Source organism: Oryx dammah, unplaced genomic scaffold (genome assembly GCF_014754425.2).
Source record: "Oryx dammah isolate SB20612 unplaced genomic scaffold, SCBI_Odam_1.1 HiC_scaffold_9, whole genome shotgun sequence".
Taxonomy (NCBI): domain Eukaryota; kingdom Metazoa; phylum Chordata; class Mammalia; order Artiodactyla; family Bovidae; genus Oryx; species Oryx dammah.
Window position 1 is genome coordinate 53,647,019 of NW_024070193.1, and position 19,019 is coordinate 53,666,037.

A 19,019-nucleotide genomic window follows, 5' to 3' on the forward strand; every position below is an offset into this window, starting at 1 on the left:
GGGACCAGGCCCATGAAACGCGGTGCCGGTTTCCCACAGCGGGCAGCCCAGCAGGGCTTAGTGAGGTGCCCCAGCTTCCACTCTCAAAGTGCAGGAGGGTGGGACAGGGCCTGTCATTCTTCAGGTATCCGCATAGTTATAGATGCTCATTCACACTGCAGGACGAACTTAATGTGAGCCACCTTATAGCTACAGATGTAATACCTTTATTTACCTAAGCATTCTCAGCAACTTCAAGTTCCCAAGGGTGAACACTGCTTAGGCAACTTCCTATTCCTCAGAATCTGGTAGGGTCTGTCTTTTGGTAATCTGTTTTAAAATTAGTGGAAGATTGGGTTCAGTGTTTGTGGAAAAGATTGTGGCTCAGTGTTTAAGACTCTGCGTTCTAATGCGAGGGTATGGGTTTGATCCCTGGACTGGGAACTGGAACTAAGATCCCACATGCTTTATGGCAAGGCAAAAAAAAAAAAAAGTTAGCAGAAGGCTAAAGTCCCTGAAGGGAAAAAAATCTGCCCTGCCCTCAGGGAATGTGATTCAGCAAGTTCAGATTCCTTGGTACTAATTCTGGTTCAGATAGTAAAGAATCTGCCTGCAATGCAGGAGATCTGGGTTCAATCCCTGGGTTGGGAAGACCCCCTGGAGAAGGAAATGGCAACCCACTCCAGTATTCTTGCTTGGAGAATTCTATGGACAGAGGAGCCTGGAGGGCTACAGTCCACAAGGCCACAAAGAGGCGGACACGACTGAGTGATCAATACCCACACACAATTCTGATGCACGTGGTCTTTGGACCATGTTTTAACAAACACTATTAAAAACACTGGATTCCACTTTGCTGTCAAAGGTCTGTATAGTCAAAGCCATGGTTTTCCCGATAGTCATGTATGGATTTGAGAGTTGGACCAAAAAGAAAGCTGAGCGCCAACGAACTGATGTTTTCAAATTGCGGTGCTGAAGAAGACTCTTGAGAGTCCCTTGGACAGCAAGGAGATCAAACCAGTCAGTCCTAAAGGAAATCAACCCTGAATATTCATTGGAAGGGCTGATACTGAAGCTGAAGCTCCAATCCTTTGGCCACCTGACATGAAGAGCCAACTCTTTGGAAAAGACTGTGATGCTGGGAAAGACTGAAGGCAGGAGAAGGGGATGACAGAGAATGAGATGGTTGGATGGCATCACTGACTCAGTGGACATGATTTGCACAAATTCTGGGAGGCAGTGAAGGACAGGGAAGCCTGGCGTGCTGCAGTCCATGGGGTCGCAAAGAGTCAGACACGACTTAGCAACTGAACAACAACATTAAAAACACTATTTAAAACATCTAATCTTGGGACTTCCCTGGCAGTCCAGGGGTTAAGATTCCATGCTTCTACTGCAGGGGCGTGGGTTTCATCCCTGGTTGGGGAAACAAGAACCCACAAGCCACAGGAGGAAAATAAACCTAAAACGTCTAATCTGTGACAGATATTTCATTCCACTTTGTATTTCTTTTGAACGTAATCTTCCAAGTCCTTATCTATTTGTGACCCGAAGGCGGAGACGGTGTCCACTGCATTCCTACCCCTGGAAAGACCACTATATCTGCATGCAGCACACAGGCAAATGTTTATGACCAGAGCTGAACACTCAGTGGGGCCCCTGGGCAGCCTCTCTGTGTTATTTTCTGTTCCTAAGTTCCTGAATCTCTGCTGAGGTCGTGGAACCTCTCTCTAGGACTGGCGTGGCTCTGTACCCGGGACAGAGCCTGGGAAGCCAATGACTGTTCCCATCTGATCCCATCATTAATGGAGCCTGGCAGCCAGGCCAAACCATCGGCGCATTTCTCAATTGCTCTGCTTCAGTGTCACTAGCCAAGTTCCATTCCATTTCCTTGAGCCGGAGCAAGCCAAGAAACACAGTTAAGTACATCAGAGTGAAGCTGCGGGAAGGCAGCCAAAGTCAGAGATGGGGGCAGGAGGGTCATTTCACGACTCCAGCTCAAGGCCCGAATCCCGCATGGCCCAGGCATTCTATTTCTCCTGCACCTTGCACAAGAAGGAAAAGGTGCTGTTATCTGTGGTTCTGGGGCCTCTTTCGGAAGAGGAAACTAGTGTTAAAGAACACCCGATGAATGGGCGTGTTTCCAGGCTCACAGTCCATGAGGCAGCCGACAGTTCACTCAAGTGCCTGTGGATAAGAACTGGTGAAGTCCAGCAGCAAGTCCCAGGGAAGCTCTCCAGTGGATAGTTACCGACTCAATGAAATGTAGGACAGAACATTTTGTTGTGGTTGAAAAAAGTTTACAGAAAAGTGCAAAATATCCTAGTATTTGCAGGGATGTAAGATAAAATACTACTTGTAAACATTCTCTTGCATCTGATGGAATTCATCCGGAAAGAACAGAATAAACTGATAACACTGGTTTTCCTCCAGGAGGTACCTTGGGAGACAACTGTGGGTTGTCTTGGAACTTGGAAAATAAATTTTTTTTTGGTGGGTTATGGGGTACCTTTCAAACAATGTGAATGTGAATTTTTGCCAAATCATATATAATTACATTTCTTCGTTAAAAAATGAGTTTGGGGTGACTTCCCCAGTGGTCAAGTCTCCATGCTGCCAATACATGGCGGGGGAGTGGGGGTGCGGGGGGCGGGGGGGCCAGGTCGCCCGCGGCAGGGGTCGGGGAGTGTTGGATCCCTGACTCTGGAACTAAGATTCCACATGCAGCTCAGTATGGCCAAAAGATTTATTTTTTTAACTTAGTTTGTGTTTATTCATTTAGTATTTACCAAGTACATGCCTAGCTCCTGCTGTTCTCAAGAGCTGAAAGGGGAGGAGTGGAAACAGATAATCAAATAAGGCATCACCTGTGACAGATGTTAGCAACAGGGCACAGGGCTCCTGGCCTCGCTGGGATGGAAAAGTGGCGAATCAGAAAAGGTTTCCTCCAAAAAGTACTTTCCGGGCCAAGTCTTAAAGAGGAAGACCGAGTAACTAGTACCAATTTCTGTAGGACTGCTACAAGCGTGAACTGTGATGAGTGTGCGGCCACAGGACTTAAAGGACATCACTCTTTTAACTATTATACCAGTCCCTCGAATGTGGGAAAAACAGCGGGAAGCCATGGAAAAAGATTGAAAATATCAGATGATATACCATATTCCGCCTCCTAGCCCCCAGCCCACTTTCCTCTACAGTCACCCAAACACAGCAAATAATCCAACTGTATTAAGTCTGAGAAAGGGAACTAAAAGGGCTAACGTTTAAAGTGCTTACGAGAACGCCTAGCACAGCGGAGACGCAAAGCTTCGCAAACAGCACCACCGCCCCTCCGCCCCGGCCCCCCAGCTAAGAATTCCCAAAGCCCTTGAGCTACTGGAGGAGCCCAGGCTGTAGGCAACTCGGATTTTCTTCCCGATATGTTAGTAAGATACCAGACTTACTTAGCAGAAGCCTGGAGCCGGACTTGCACTTGGAAGGGCAAAGCCGGCCCCGCCCTCGACCTGCATGGCAGGCACCCTTCATCCCCCTCTGCCTCGGTTTCCTTGACACGGAAACCCCAGGAAGAATGCTCGAGCCTCCCACAACTCCTCTACCCAGGCGATCTGCCCAGGAGAATGGAGAACGTCCTGAGGATGTTGCCCAAACCCCCCGGGCGTGGCGAGCAGGTGGCCCCCGTGCGTCCGCTGCCTGGTGCCGCGAGCGCAGACAGGTGCCCGCGGGCACCCCGTCCCCTCTCTCTGCGCCGCCTCCATGAGCACGCGGGCTCTGGGCCTCCCCAGCTGGTGCCTCGGCGCGGCCTCCCTGGGTGCGCGGTGCCCAGCCGGGCCGCGACGCTGCCCGCCCCGCCTCCCCACGCGCGGTGCCGGGTGTCCTCGCCGCGGCGGGGACGCGCACCCTCGCTCGCCCTGGAGAGGGGCTTCCTGGAGGCGGAGTCCGCGCCGCCCGCCCGCTGCCGCTCACCAGTTCCCCGAGCCCACGATGCACACTTTCAGGGGCGCCGCTGCCATGGTTCAGGCCGAACGCTGCAGACCGGCGCGCGCCTACCGGATCGGCTGCCCGCCTCCACCCGCTCGACATGAACCCGCTGCGGCGCACGACGGCCCCGCCCCGCCGCCTCTCGGCCAATGGCCGCAACCACCCCCGCCCGGGCGCCCGGGGCCACAGCTGACAGCCCGGAGGGCCAGCCCCGCCACTCCCGAGAGCCACTGCGCACGCCCGGCCCCCGAGGCCCCGCCCATCCCAGCGCGAGGCCTCTCGGGACTTGTAGTCCGCTTCCACAGACCGCCTCTCCCGCCGCGCCACGTGCAGCTCTGGCTGGTTTCGCCGAGACTCGCGCTCCGGGCGCAGGGGACGCACCGCCTTCCTCGCGGAGCAGGCTTTCTCTGGTGCCTCCCTCTCCACCTGTCTCGGGAGGTGCTGCCAGGCTGCAATATGAAGCCAAGAGAGGACTCTGGACTAAAGTCGACCCGGCTTGGCCCAGAGCCCCAAGAGGCCACTTTAGTTTCTTCAGACTCTGCCTCACCTGTGGAAACAAGAAACCGCCTGGCACCGCCAAACTTCGCGGTGGCCGTGTATCTTCTGAGGCCTTTGAGAATTGACCGGAGAGTACCTGCCCTCCAGGGTGGGAACTTTCTAGAGTCGGGGCAGTTGGGGAGAGACCTGGGCACGGGGGCGTCGCCCTCACCCACTAGCTTGGCAGGACTTGGCTCCTCAGTGGTCTTCGCCCCAGGGCACCTGAAGGGTTTGAAGTTCTGAGGCCTCGCTTCCCTCCTTCCTGAGAAACTGAAAGTTATGTATCCATTCTGAGCATCACTTTCCACCAGGCGCCGCGCTGGACCCTGAGGAGGAAACGAAGTGGTGTGAACCAGAGTTTCTCAACTCCACTACCATCTCTGAGTCTCTGGAACTTTTCAAAACCTCCACGCAAGGGCATCACCTCAGACCGATTGCATCAGAATCTCCCGGAATGCGATACAGACATCCAAAGTTTTTAATGTTCAGGGGGGTGACTACAAAAGGACTCAAAATTGAGAACCAGAGAACCAAAATATCAGAGACTGGCAGAGGAAACAAATACTCTAGTACCTAGAAAAATATTAGGCCTGTTAGTTTGATGCCCAGAGGATTAACTGTTATTTTTGTTACGTCTACATTATATAAAAATTTTACTTCTATTACTGATGGTACTAACTCAAAAAACTCCCTAGAGAGAGAGTGGGTGAGACAAAGCATGCTTTCCACTCCTCATGTGGACACTCGGTTTCCCCGATGTTGCAACTGCGTCTGCGTGAAAATGAGTGGTCTGGCTGTTCTGTGAATTCATCTTGCACAGCATCATCATAGAGGGTTTATCAGCCACCCGAGATACACAACACATTGTGCCAGGATGGACATAGTGAGTAGCCATTTATTTTATAGACCGGTTGCAAAGATCAAAAGCAAAACCACAGAGGTGAAACCCATGGGTAGAACATTGAGAGAATAAAGCAAACTGCAAGAGATTGCACACGGTAGAATTCTAGTTCTGTCAGTTCAGAAATGAGCAAAATTACGTGTATCTCTGTAGATATATACATACATAGCATAACTGTAAAGGAAAAGAAGGGAAACGAACACAAAATGCAGGGTTGTGGTTATAGTGGAGAGGAGGGTTGGTTATTCTTTGTATTATTGTGCATATGTTAGAAACACTTTTGTATATCGACCTAACAAGGAGCATGGGGAAGAGAAGGTCTAGTGCTGAGATCTCTGGTTCTCTGCCAGTCCCTTCCTGGTCTGCTAAGATGGCAGTGCTGCCAGTTGGCCTTCTGTGGGTCTCCTTCCCCAGGAGGGTTGAACAACCCGGATGACAACATGCTAGCCAGTCTCATTGGACAAGCTGACTCTTGAGGGACCTGGAAAAGTCCCAGGTTGTTTACGACTCAGTGCATGGTGCATGGAGACAGCATGACTGGGTTATGCATGTATCTTGATGAAAACTCATCAGGCAGCTAGGAGAAGCCCGGAAACCCTTTAGAAACAACCCAGCGGTCTCCTTCACCAGGTCACTGAGTTCCTGAAGCACAGTTCTGACTTTCTAAGTACAGGAGACGATGGCAACAGTATTGCCAAACTCTCCTCTGTAACTGGAGACTCCATTCCTCTCTTACGCCCCCACCTTCAACCTTCTACCCTGTCTCTGACACCCTCCCTGGGCCTTTAGACACCTGCCTGCTGCCAGGTCCCAAAGCCAATGGTGCATGTCAGGCAGCAACACTCCACTTCCAGGGCTCAACACCCCCCTGGTTATTTCTTGTTGCTTAACAGAGCATCCCAAGGTTAGGTCTCCAGGTAACCACATTCATTTGTTTAGCTCTAGAATCAGAGGGGACAGCTCTCTCCACATGGGGTACATGATCAAAGAGAGTTGGAGGCTTCACTTCCAAGATGCTTCACTGGCTGCTAAGACCAGGTGCAGCCAAATAAGTTTTTTTTTTTTTTTTTTTTAAGAAAAAAGGTGCAATCAGCAAGGTGATAGGCTGGGAGGGGACTCAAAGGAGCTCTTCCGGGCAGGGGGACTAGCATTGGCTAAGATTCAGAGATTATAAACAGATGACATGTTCAGAAACTAAAAGGAGCTCAGTAAGGATGGAAGGGAGAACAAATAAGGGGAAGAGTATGAAGGGCAGGGGAAATGAAGAGAAATGAAAGTTGGGAGGTGGAGGAGGTGTCTGGTCATGATTGGCCTTGCAAACCATATCAGAGAATTAGAACTGAAATCCTAAGGGCAGAAGCTTCAGGTAGGAGCTTGACATCATCAGGGCCAGGAGGCAGGGGCCAGATGGTAGCCTGTTTGTTTTTAATTAATGTTTATTGGGGTATAGTTGATTCACATTGTTATGTTAGTTTCAGGTGTATAGCAAAGTGATTCAGTTGTACATATGCATACTTTCATTCTTTTTTAGATTCCATTCCCATATAGATCATTACAGAGTATTGAGTAGCATTCTCTGTACTATAATATTTTCATTCTTTTTTAGATCCCATTCCCATATAGATCATTACAGAGTATTAAGTAGAGTTCTCTGTACTATACAGTAGGTTCTTATTAGTTATTTTTTATTTTATTAATTTTATTTTTTTGCCACATCACGTGGCATGTGGCGATCTTAGTTTCCCAACTAGGGATTGAACCTGGGCCCTAGGCAGTGAAAGTACAGAATCTTGTGAAGTACAAATTGGCCCTTGCCATCTGCCTCTACAAGGATTAAATCACTTGCTGCTGCAGCTGCTGACTTTCAACATCCACTGAAAGGATTTCAGGGTGGAAAGCAGAAATGCACTTTGTGCTCTAGGAAAAACTGGCAGAACAGGACTTCAGATAGTTAAATATTTTCAGGAGCTGATTTTATGAGCCCAATTCTTGTATCTCCTCATTATCTAGAAAAGCACTAAAATCCTTCATGATGACCACTACTCCTCGTGACTAGTAGAAACCTGCAAAAAATGCCTCCTTCACTGCATGTACCCCTCTTCACCAAAATCACCTTGCACCCTACCTCTTTGAAGCAGGTTCTCAGAGCTGTCTCCCAGGCTATAGTACACATTATGCATGTGTGCTAAGTTGCGTGAGTCGTGTCCAACTCTTTGCGACCCTGTGGACTGTACCCCACAGGCTCCTCTGTCCGTGGGATTCTCCAGGCAAGAATACTGGAGTGGGTCGCCAGGCCCTCCTCCAGGGGATCTTCCCAATCCAGGAATTGAACCTGCATCTCCGGTGTCTCCTGCATTGACAGGCGGGTTCTTTATCACTGGTGCCACCTCGGAAGCTCCCATAGTATTCCTCATTTTGCCCCAAATAAAACTTAACTCTCAACTTTCATGTTGTGCATTTTTCTTTTTAAGTTGGCAGTCCTAACCTCTGGACTGCCAGGGAAGACCTTAGTTATCTATTTTTTATATAGTAGTACGTATATATGTGCATGTCAGTCCAAATCTTCCAATTATCTTTCCCCCATCGTGTCCCTTGGTAACCATAAGTTTGTTTTCTACATCTGTGATGCAGTGTTTATTCTACATGGGAAGTGATACTGGATACATAGGATGGAGGTCAGAGTGGTGGTGACAGTGATGGGAAGATGTGGGTGAAACTGAGACATGCAGAGGAAGTAGAAAGATAAGACTTACTGCTTTGGGGGGGGGCAGAGAAATGAAAGAGTGTAGGATGTCTCCACCTTTCAGGCTTGGACGATTATATGAGCATCATTTGCTAAAACAGGAAGAGTAATCGATATGAAGAGAGGGATGATGAGCTCAGATCTGGAGAAGTTAAGTCTAAGGAGTCCATTTGGTTTCCACATATAGATTTCAGGAAGGCAGTTAGGGAGACATGTTTGTAGATCATCAGTATGAACTCAAGGGCTCAGTGCTTAGAACACTGCCAGTCATGGAGTGGACACTCTGTAAGCGTTGAGTGAAAGGGATTGAGATCACTCACACAGATGGGTCAGGTAACAAAGGAAGACAAAGCAGGACAGGACTCTGAAATGGATTTAACATTTAAGAGCCTGGGAGAACGAGGAAGGGCAGAAGGAATACAGAGTGTGGTGTTGTGGTCGTCAAGGAAGACCACATTTCCAGCAGGAGGGATGGTCACAGGGGAATTTCAGGGTGGTCAGATAAGATGAGACCAGAGTACACCTTTCAGGCTAGCAGAAGGCTGCTGGCAAAGTATGGTTGTGCAGGTAACACACTGCACAAGGCCAGTGGGCACCATGCCTACTGTGTACGTTGTAGATATGTGTGTTTGAGAGTACCTTTTTCTGACAGATGGAAACAAGTGCCCTTGCAGAGGGATACTTTCCTCCAGTCCATACTGGAAAGGTCTGGTACAGGTAGCCACCTCCCTGGTTGTTGGTGGGCCTGGTCAGAAGATTTCAGTTTTGGTTCTGGGCAGAGCTTGAAGTAGATGGAGGCTTAAATGGAAAACAAAGAAATGGCACTTGAGAGAGTGTAGAAACTGCTTTCCAAAAGTTTGGCTGTCAGCAGAAGATGAGGGCTGGGGTCGTGTGGGGAGAGACGACAAAACCCAAGGGAAAGGGAAGACTTTGAAGGGTTTTTTCCCCCCCTTTAAATCATGTGGAAAAGGCTAGAACATGCTGGACTATTCCTAGGAAGGAACCAGTAGAGAGGGAGAGGGAGAAAACACAGAAAAGAGAATGAGAGGGAGAGGAGGAGAGGGAGAGAGAGGCTAGCCTTAAATTAGATGAGAAGAGAAGTACTCTGAGGAGAGACACCTGAGAGAATCAAAGGAGCCAGCCCTCCAGGAAGAGGAAGTAGCCAGTGCAAAGGCCCTGCGGCAGGAAATAAATAGCCTCTGTGTTTAAGGAACAGAAAGAGCTATAGAAGGGTGAACAAATGTGAGATAAGGGAGAACTGTGGTCAGAGAGGCAGAATTTAGGCAGACTAAATTGTAGGGCCTTGTGGTCTATGATTTAAAAGGAAAAAAACTATGATTTCCCAGTAGCCAAATCTGGGTCAACACAATCATTAAAGTAAATAATGATAAACGATGAGGATTTACTCCATAGCACTGGGAACTAAATTCAATATCTTATAATATCCTAAAAAGAGAACAGAATCTAAAGAAGAATATACATTTATGTGTGTAACTGGGCTTTCCAGTTGGCTCAACTGGTAAAGAACCTGCCTGCCAGTGCAGGAGACACAAGAGATGGGGGTTTGATCCCTGGGTCAGGAAGATCCCCTGGAGAAGGAAACAGCAACCCACTCCCATATTCTTGCCTGGAGAATCCCATGGGCAGAGGAGCCTGACAGGCTACAGTCCATTGAGTTGCAAAGAGCTGAACATGGTTGAGCACAGACGCATGTAACTGAATCAGTTTGCTGTGTAACTAAAACAAAATGTTGTGAATCAGTGTACTGTAACTAAAATAAAAAAGAAGGTAAATAATAAGTAGCTAAAAAATAAAGTAAATAATGATAGTAACGGGCTTTGAATGAACTGAAAAGTCATGGGTCCATGGTGATTTAGAGAAATAAGTAAGCAAAGCAACAGAAGAGACAGTCTTGCTTACAATAGCATGCCAACAAATAAACATTAAGTTCCACAGTCAACAGTGGTTGCCAAAATAGTGGTGGAAGTTTGGTGAGGGACAAGATACTTGGCCTCAGAATCTCCACGTAAATTTCTTACAAGAGATAAAAGAGTAACCTCACAGTAGAGAAAACTGGCTGTCACCAACTTAACCTGTTGGGCACCACAGATATTACCCGAGATGGGACACACATGCCTTCTTTAGCTGGCGCAAGAAGGCATGTAGTTAATATAGGCTTGTCAGAAAAATATTTCGAAATAGTTCCTAGGTCTTGGGATTTTATAGATTAAACACATTTTTCTTGTCTGAAAGTCTGTTGTAGAATTAGCAATTTTTTTTTCCAAATAAGGACAGAAACCATTTGCCGTGTGTGCTCAGCTGCTCTCAGTCGTGTCCTACTCATTTGCCACCCCATGGACTGCAGCCCGCCAGGCTCCTCTGCCCATGGAATTCTCCAGGCAAGAACACTGGAATGGGTCGCCATTTCCTTCTCCAGGGGATCTTCCCAACCCAGGGAACCAACCCTCATCTCCTGCACTGCAGGCAGATTCTTTACCATTGAGTTATGGGGGAAGCTATGGAAAGGCTGTAGGGTGAAATTCTCTCTCCCTCCCTTTTCTTTTTCTTTTTTGATAGTTGACTATTTTTTCAGTCTTTATTGAATTTGTTAAACAATATTCCTTCTGTTTTATATTTTTGGTTTTTTTGGTGATGAGGCATGTAGGATCTTAGCTGCCCGACCAGGGATGGAACCTGCACCCCTTGCATTGAAAGCCAGAGTCTTAACCACTGGTCCCCCAGGGAAGTTCCTCTCCCTCCTTTTTCCAGCCCCTATTTTCGTCTATTGATGAAACCTTGTTACCAGTTTCTTGCATGGACACCTTATTCTGTTATTTGTGTCCCCACTTAACATGATTTCATATCGCAAACATCAGTCATTCTCAAAAAAATGAATTCACATAATGAAAACTTGAAATGAAGAGTGAAAAGAATAAAGGACAGTCCTTAGAAAACTCTTCCTCTCACAAAATCTTTCTTTTTCTCATTTCTCTGTGGCACTGAAAATATTTTCACAGGCTGATATTGGTTAACTTCATTCCTCTAATTCTGGGGAAGACATAAACTTGGGCCACACTCAAGAAACACTTTATCCACTCCGTCCAGTACATGTGCCACCTCTCTGCCTCCTAATTACACACCGTACAGCACCCCCCATGGTAACATTTATCCTTGGTACGACAAGCTTCAGATGAAATTGCCCATCTTCAATATTGCTACTGACAGTCTAATGAGAAACTACAGATTTTTGGCTAAAGAAAAACAATGCCTCATTCTGGAAACTTATATGGGCTTTTATCTCACTTCCCTGGGGAAAAGAAACAAGCGTGGATAAAAGGCAGATTTCACTGCTTGAAAGAACCAAATAGAGTTCCAGACACTTAACAGTAGCCACTGTCAATTATAATCTGTTCATATTAAAGTTTATTAAATTATCAAGCAAGGTTTGTACAGCAGGTTGTATCCACCAGCTGTACTTCAGCACCAGCCCCTTAGATTGGGGATCTGTTGGTTCTTCTAAAGATCACACTACTGAAAAAAAAAAAAGAAAGAAAGAAAATCATGCTACTAAAACCTAGCTTTATTTAGAAACCAGCTCTTAGCCAAGCACTGGGTATTATTATTGATTACATCTGGGTTGCAGCCACCTTGGATGACTTGGAGAACTTGGGGGTTTTAAAGATGAAATGATCAGATTCAGCATTGTACCCAACCTGAGAGAGGCAGAGAGATTTATTCAGTTTCTACTTGATGGAAAATCAACTGTTAACCTAGTCTTGGCTCTAGATGAGTCTTGTTCATCTGCTATTCAACACTGGACTCCTGCCTTGTGCCAGGAACTGAGGATACAATGTTGGAAAATGGAGACAAAGTTTACAGTCTGGAAAGGAGATCAAATAAAAACAAGTATCTTTCATAGAGGGGCTTCCCTGAAGGCTCAGTGGGTAAAGAATCTACTTGCAATGCAGGAGACCTGGGTTTGATCCCGAGGTCAGGAAGTTCCCCTGGAGGAGAAAATGGCAAAACACTCTAATATTAGCAACACACTTCAGTATTCATGCCTGCAAAATCCAATGGACAGAGGAGCCTGGTGGACTCCTGGCAGGTTGCAGTCCATGGGATCATAAGAGTCGCACACTATTTAGCAACTAAACCATCACCACCGTCTTCCATAGAGTCCAGCCTGATGTTGTTCCAATAGGAAACGGGTCAATCTGGGGACAGATGGGAGTGGTACCCAGGGGGCCCAGGGGGCCCAGGGGGCCAGGTAAGCCTTTCTGGTAGGACGGTGTCTGAACTGAAGGATGTGTAGGAATTAAGTGGGAGAAGAGTGTTTGTGGCAGAGAGAACAACCTGTCTGAAGGGTTGAAGGCAAAAGAGAAGTAGTCCTTGGTTCCTTTGAGATCTGAAGGGTCTCAAAGTTGAGCAAGTTGGAGGATTGATCAAGAGGTAAAGACGGATGAGGCAGACAGGTGGATGGGGACCAGACAACAGAGGGTTCTCTTGTAGGGGTTTGGTTTTATTTTGAAGGCAGAGGGGGACTATAGAAGCAGTTAGGCGGCTAAGTGATGTGCTCATATTTATCTCTTAGATGATCTCTCTGGCTGCATTTGAAGGGATGGGAGGAGGGGAAAAGTTAGGGATGACTTGCAGATTTTTGACTTGGGCCACCAGTTGGGTGACTGGTGGATGGGAGAGTTGCACCTAATAATTGCCTTGGTTTTTTTGGCTCACATGTTTGTTTTTTTCCTGCTGTTCCTTAAGGTTTTATCATTTGCTCTGTTGGATCAAGTGTATTCCTATCAGTAATTTTCCCCAAATGACCAAGTGTGTTGGCTATTTTATTGATCCCATTTTTTTCCCTGGAGATTTCTTTCCCGCTGTCATCGGTCTCTTTCACCATCCTGACCTACTTGTTCTCCAAGCCTGCTTCTTGGATCCCATGCCTTTCTTCTTGGATTACTCCTTAGTTAAGTACAGCGCATCAGTCAAGAACTTGGCAAACATTCTGTTCCTAGGTCTTTAATGGCTTTGTTCTGACCTCCCCTTGATACTGGACTCATACGACATCCGAGGGTAAAGATCATTTTCTCTCAAATTGTGGAGGCATTATTCATTGGCCACTAGTAGCCAGTGATGTGTGAAGTAAGACACTCCAGAGCTGATTCTTTTTGTCCTCCAGAATCCATTCTTCCTTTTTCCTTTTATGAAAAGGAGATCACATTTCCTAGCCTTTCTTGCAGTGCGCTCTGGACAGATGACTAAGCTCTGGCCAGAAGTTCCAGGTTGTAACCTGGAAGGAATCAACATCCAAAGTCCTTGCACTTTGCCCTTCTCCCTGAGGAGGGATGCAGAAGTGATGGAGGAACCTAGGCTCACGCCCTAAACTCAGAACTAGCAGCTGGACTGTGAGGATTCCTGACATGCCCTTCCAGCTCTGGGCTCCTCCGCTGAGCTAAGGCGGGAGCTGGGAATAAATTTGTATTTTGATTACCATGCTCCATTTTCTGTATCTCTGTTTTAAAGCTACCTAGTCTATTCCCTACTACACTGTTCCTTTCTATATGACCTGTTTTTCTTTCTTTAAAAGTTTTAGGATCCTCTTTTTATCCTCAGAGTCCTGAAATTTCATGATGATACTCCTGTCCTGGGTCTGTCTAAATCCAGTGATGAACTTTCCATTGGAATTACTATGTTTTTCAATGCTGTGAAGATTTCTTGTCTCATTTCTTCAAGAACTAGCTCTTAGCCACTTTCTCTGGAGCTTCTGTCTGAAACTTTTATCATTTAGCACTTGTCTTCTTCTCCAAAGTCTTTGCTTTCCTCATTTCTGTTTGCCTGCGCCCATTCTACCCCCGACCCCCCAATTTTCTGGATCCTATATTGCAACTCTTTCTGGGCGTCTTTTATAAAAGGCTTTGTTAGTGGTTTCAGTTTCTAAGAGTTCTTTCTCTCTCTTTTTTTAATCTCTTTGAGCTTATAAATTATAGGTTTTCCCCCTTCATTTTCTTTTGTTTTTGCATTATCCTGTGAGTGCTATCTGTTAAGGCAGAGTGTTTTTCAGATGTTTGGTCTTGTGAGCTGTTCATAGTTAAGAATGAGGCACCGCCAGGCGCGTTGGGCAGGCTTGTCAACAGAGAGAAACTGGGTGGGTAGCAGCAGGTCCCAAATGTCGTTATCCTAACCACTGTTCTCCAGAGCAGGTTAATTTCTCAAAGGGAGAGTTCTGTGGTTTCCTGGCAGGGTAAAGGCCGAATGCCTTACCGTCAAAGGTGAAGGGAGAAAAGATCACACGTATACTCCAAACTCACTTTCATATATAAAGATATTATTGATTTTTTTTAATTTTTTAATTTGGCTGCATTGAGTCTTAGTTGCAGCATGTGGGCTCCAGAATTCTTGGGCTCAGTAGTTGTGGGGGGCCTGGAATCTTAGTTCCATGACCAGGGATATAATACACGTCCCCTGCATTGGAAGGTGGATTCTCAAACCACTGGACTGCCGGGGAAGTTCCTACTTTTTTTTTTTTAATGATTTTTTTCTTAATTGGGGGTGGACTGGGCAGGGAACGGTTTTTGTCTTTATTTTTGGGCTGTGTTGGGTCTTTACTGCTGTGTGTCTGTGTGTGGACTTACCTTGTGGCACAGGCCCTAGGGGCTGTGGGCTCAGTACTGAGGTGTGTGGGCCTCTCTAGTTGCCACATGTGGGATCTTTGTTCCCTGACCAGGGATCAAACCCACGTCCCCTGCATTGGAAGGCAGAACCTTAACCAGTGGACCACCAAGGAAGTCCCAAAGATATTATTGATTCACTTTAGCGAGCCGGGGATGATAACACAGGCATATTATAGCACATGTGTTTATTTACTTAACAGATATTTGTAATGACTCCCTCCTCTGTGTGTGTATTTATGGAACTGGGAAGGCAAAACTGAGAGAAACGCTGTCTCTGCTTTGGTTGGTAGCAGCTGTGATCAAAGTACATGTTCAGACCGTGACTGCTGTTATGGGGGTGGTGTATTTCGGCATATTTTTCACCTGTATTTTTGGGGAAGCGTGGAGAGTGGGTGGAAGAGGGACTGTTCCTTTCTGCTCATTTTATAGATATGGGATTTCCCTTCCTGCTTGTTCTCTCTCCCGCCCCCTCCCCCACAAAAACCCAGGTCTACAAATTATGTCAGTCGCTCAGTCGTGTCCCTGCCAGGAAACCACAGTACTCTCCCTTTGAGAAATGAACCTGCTCTGGAAAACAGTCGTTAGGATAATGACATTTGGGAGTGCTTCATATAAAGGAGAGCCGGGCCATTCAGGATGATGAGCCAAAAGACACAACTGAGCTAAAGATCGAGAGAAGGAAGGATTTACTATTTGCAGCAAGTAAGAATACTCAGAGAAGGCGATGGCACCCCACTCCAGTACTCTTGCCTGGAAAATCCCATGGGCAGAGGAGCCTGGTAGGCTGCAGTCCATGGGGTCACGAAGAGTCTGACACAACTGAAGTGACTTAGCAGCAGCAGCAGCAAGGAGAATTCTGGAATCTTCCCCAAAGCAGTCTTCCGGAAAAGCAAAATGGGGAAGTTTTAAGCTAAGAGAACATACATACTCATGAAGGGGCTTGAGCAGAGGAGTCGGAATGGGGGCAAAGGTTGACAGAGTCCAAGTTTCAGTTGACTGAAGCCACAGTGTCTGTCAGAAAAGGTCAACATCATCACCCGTTTGGTTCCAATTGACCAGTGGTTGAGTTCCCAGCGGAAGTTTAAATTCTGCGAAACAGTGCAAGAAATTTCTTCAGGCAAATCTTTACCATGAACTAGAACTGGGAGTTTACAACTAATCTGTTATCTTTGCTACTGTTACTTTTCTTTCTTTGACCAGGCTGGGAGACAAGTGGGATTAGTTCCCCAACCAGGGATCAAAACTGCGCCCCCTGCACTGGAAGCACAGAGTCTTAACCCCTGAACCACCAAGGAAGTCCCTACTGTTACTTTTCTTGCCTGATGACAGTTGTTTGTTCTTTTGTTCCCTTAAGATAAATACTGTTGAGACCCATTTAAGGGCAAGGGTTGTGACCAGGCTTAGATAACAAAATCGTTGTTGCTTAGTGGCTCAGTTGTTTCTGACTCTTTTGCAACCCTATGGACTATAGCCCACCAGGCTCCCCTCTCCATGGGTTTTCCCAGGCAAGGAAACTGAAGTGGGTTGCCATTTCCTTCTCCAGGGGATCTTCCCGATCCAGGGATCTAATCCAACAAGTCTCCTGCACTGGTAGGAAGATTCTTTCCCAATGAGCCACCAGGGAAGCCCACTAGATCACAAACAGCTTAGGCCAAAAACGGCTTCTCTTCTCTCAAGAAAGACATCAGGGGACCCCTCACCTTATCTGGTTACAAGAGCAGAAATTGAAATGGCTAGATGGGACTTCCCTGGTGGTCCACTGGTTAAGACTCCACGCCTCCACTGCAGAAGGCACAGTTTCAATCCCTGGTCAGAGCTAAGATCTCCCATGCTATGCTGCACCACCCTCCCCACCCACCACTCCCCCAAAAGAAAGAAAGAAAGGGCTGGATACAGAGCAAGAAGGGAAAAGGGAGCAAGTCAAAACCAGGCAGCTTTCAGAGCTCAGGTCTCACTGTTAGGCACAGGGAGGATTGTAAACTCTTTTTATAAACTGTCACTTTCCTTCCAAGTGTCCCATCAGTGAGTCCGAGAAGCTTAAATTCAAACAGATTCAGTACAGAATTCAATAGAAAGGATTGTCTGAAGATAGTTGAAACTCAGCAAGGTGTTTTTGTGGTTTTGTTTTTTAAAAAAGAGACTAAGCGGTTCCATCACCAAGGGTGGAGTGAGCTTACAGGAAACTTGGAGGCCTTCCAGGTGGGACACTCCTGGGGTAGCATTAAGGGGTCTGAAATGAAGAAGGAAGCCTTTGACAGTGTGGGACGGATGTAGAGAGCATGACTGTGTCTGTTTGGAAGGGGAACTTCTGCTGCTTTAGCTGAGATCTTAGGGATCTCCCCCATTCCTACTGCAAACCATCCTGGGTGGGCTTGGCTCCCCTCCATGCAGTACTGAGCAAGCTGAAAAGTTAATCACATCTAGCTCAATCGAAAGGAACTCCACCCAATCCTTTGGGACACGTTTATCCATTTAGAAGCCCTCTTGCACTGTCCATGATCTCTTTATTTTGCCTTCTGTGACTTCAGTCTTTGTTCTCAGCTTTTCCTTTTTGAGGTCTTTTCTCCCTACTTGCCCCTAGGTTTTAATGGTTTTAATTCCCCCATGCTCCCAAGATCCACCTTTGTGGACATTTCCTGAGCTGTATACCTTCCTTTATTCCAATAGGATCCAGACCCTTCACCTCTCTTGCCAGTTAAACTTCAGGCAATTGTATAAAATATGGAACAGATTAATGATACATAAAGAGCTCTTATAACTTACTAGAAAGAAAACTGAATATCCTAGTAGAAAAAATGAGCACAAGGCATGCAAAGAGAATGTGTAGCAGCAGAAACACAGATGACCAGTAAAGATATACAAAGATTTAAGATAAGAGGTAATATTCAGGTGATGAAGACAGCAGGTAACCTTTTTAAAATTTATCTATCTCTTCTAAATTGTCTATAACAGATATGCATTACCTCTATATGAAAGAACAACAATAAAATATTTTCAAAGCAACTGGGATTCAAGTCCTGCTTTGTTCATCTTGGCTGAGAAGTTTGTAAAGGATAGAACAGGTTTTATGTATTCCCCATTCAGAAAACATTTACTGGGCTTCCCTGGTGGCTCAGCTGGGAAAGAACCCGTCTACAGTGCAGGAGACCTGGGTTCAATCCCTGGGTTGGGAAGATCCACAGGAGAAGGGAACGGCTACCCGCTCCAGTATTCTGGCCTGGATAATTCCATGGACTGTATAGTCCATAGGATCACAAACAGTCAGACACGACTGAGCAACTTTCACTTTCACTTCCTGATGGTCCAGTGGTTAGCACTCTAGCTTTCACTGCTGAGGGTGTGGGTTTGATGCCTGGTCAGAGATCAAAGATCCCACTTGCCATGTGACCCAGAAATAACTTTTTTTTAAAATTTAAGGAATCTGTCTGCAATGCAGGAGACCCAGGTTCAGTCCCTGGGTTGGGAAGATCCCCTGGAGAAGGGAATGGTTACCCACTCCAGTATTCTTGCCTGGAGAATCCCATGGACAAGGAGTCTGGCGAGCTACAGTCGATGAGGGTTGCAAAGAGTCGGACATGCCTGAGTGACTAAACACTTTCACTTTTTACCTTTGAAGGAAGTGCTGTGTCGTCGTGTCCAACTCCTTGAGACCCCATGGACTATAGCCCACCAGGCTCCTTGTCCATGGGGATTCTCCAGGCAAGAATACTGGAGTAGGTGGGTTGCCATGCCCTCCTCCAGGAATTGAATCAGGGTCTCCTGCATTGCAGGCAGATTCTTTACCAGCTAAGCTACCAAGGAAGACCCCTTCTCTGCATCCTATACAGCTATTTCCATTCCCGGACAGACGAAATGGAGGGAACAGTTATATTATCTTTTTTTCTGGTTTTGTCAGATACAGAATCTCTATTCCTAAATGGGAATGGTAAGAATTTCTGATCCTGCTTGAGAGAGGAGATAAGAGATTTTTGAGCAGGCCTCTGATATTTTAGATCCTGCTTTGAGGGGCAGCTGCCTTCAGAGGAGCTGATAAGGACTCAGCGCTGATGGTTTCCTTGTCAGTTGGTTCTTGGAAGAGAAGCCAGTCTTGGGGTGAATATGATTTGTGGGAGACATGGGGAGAGGACCAGGCAGAGACAGAATAGGCCCCGTGGAAAGGAGGATTCTTAAGACAGGGGTCTCAGAGCAGAGGCTTGATGACTCTTCG

At 46.7% G+C, this 19,019-nt stretch overlaps 1 protein-coding gene across 1 annotated transcript in view; it reads right to left on the reverse strand.

The window, feature by feature from the left end:
• The window catches only part of GPD1L (glycerol-3-phosphate dehydrogenase 1 like), a 58,817-nt gene extending 54,661 nt beyond the window's left edge, over positions 1-4,156 (reverse strand). The window contains exon 1 of the mRNA XM_040246323.1: positions 3,943-4,156. Coding sequence (XP_040102257.1) covers positions 3,943-3,989 — 47 coding nt within the window. The 5' untranslated portion in view covers positions 3,990-4,156. The remainder of the gene's footprint in view (positions 1-3,942) is intronic.
• Between the last annotated feature and the right edge of the window lie 14,863 nt (positions 4,157-19,019).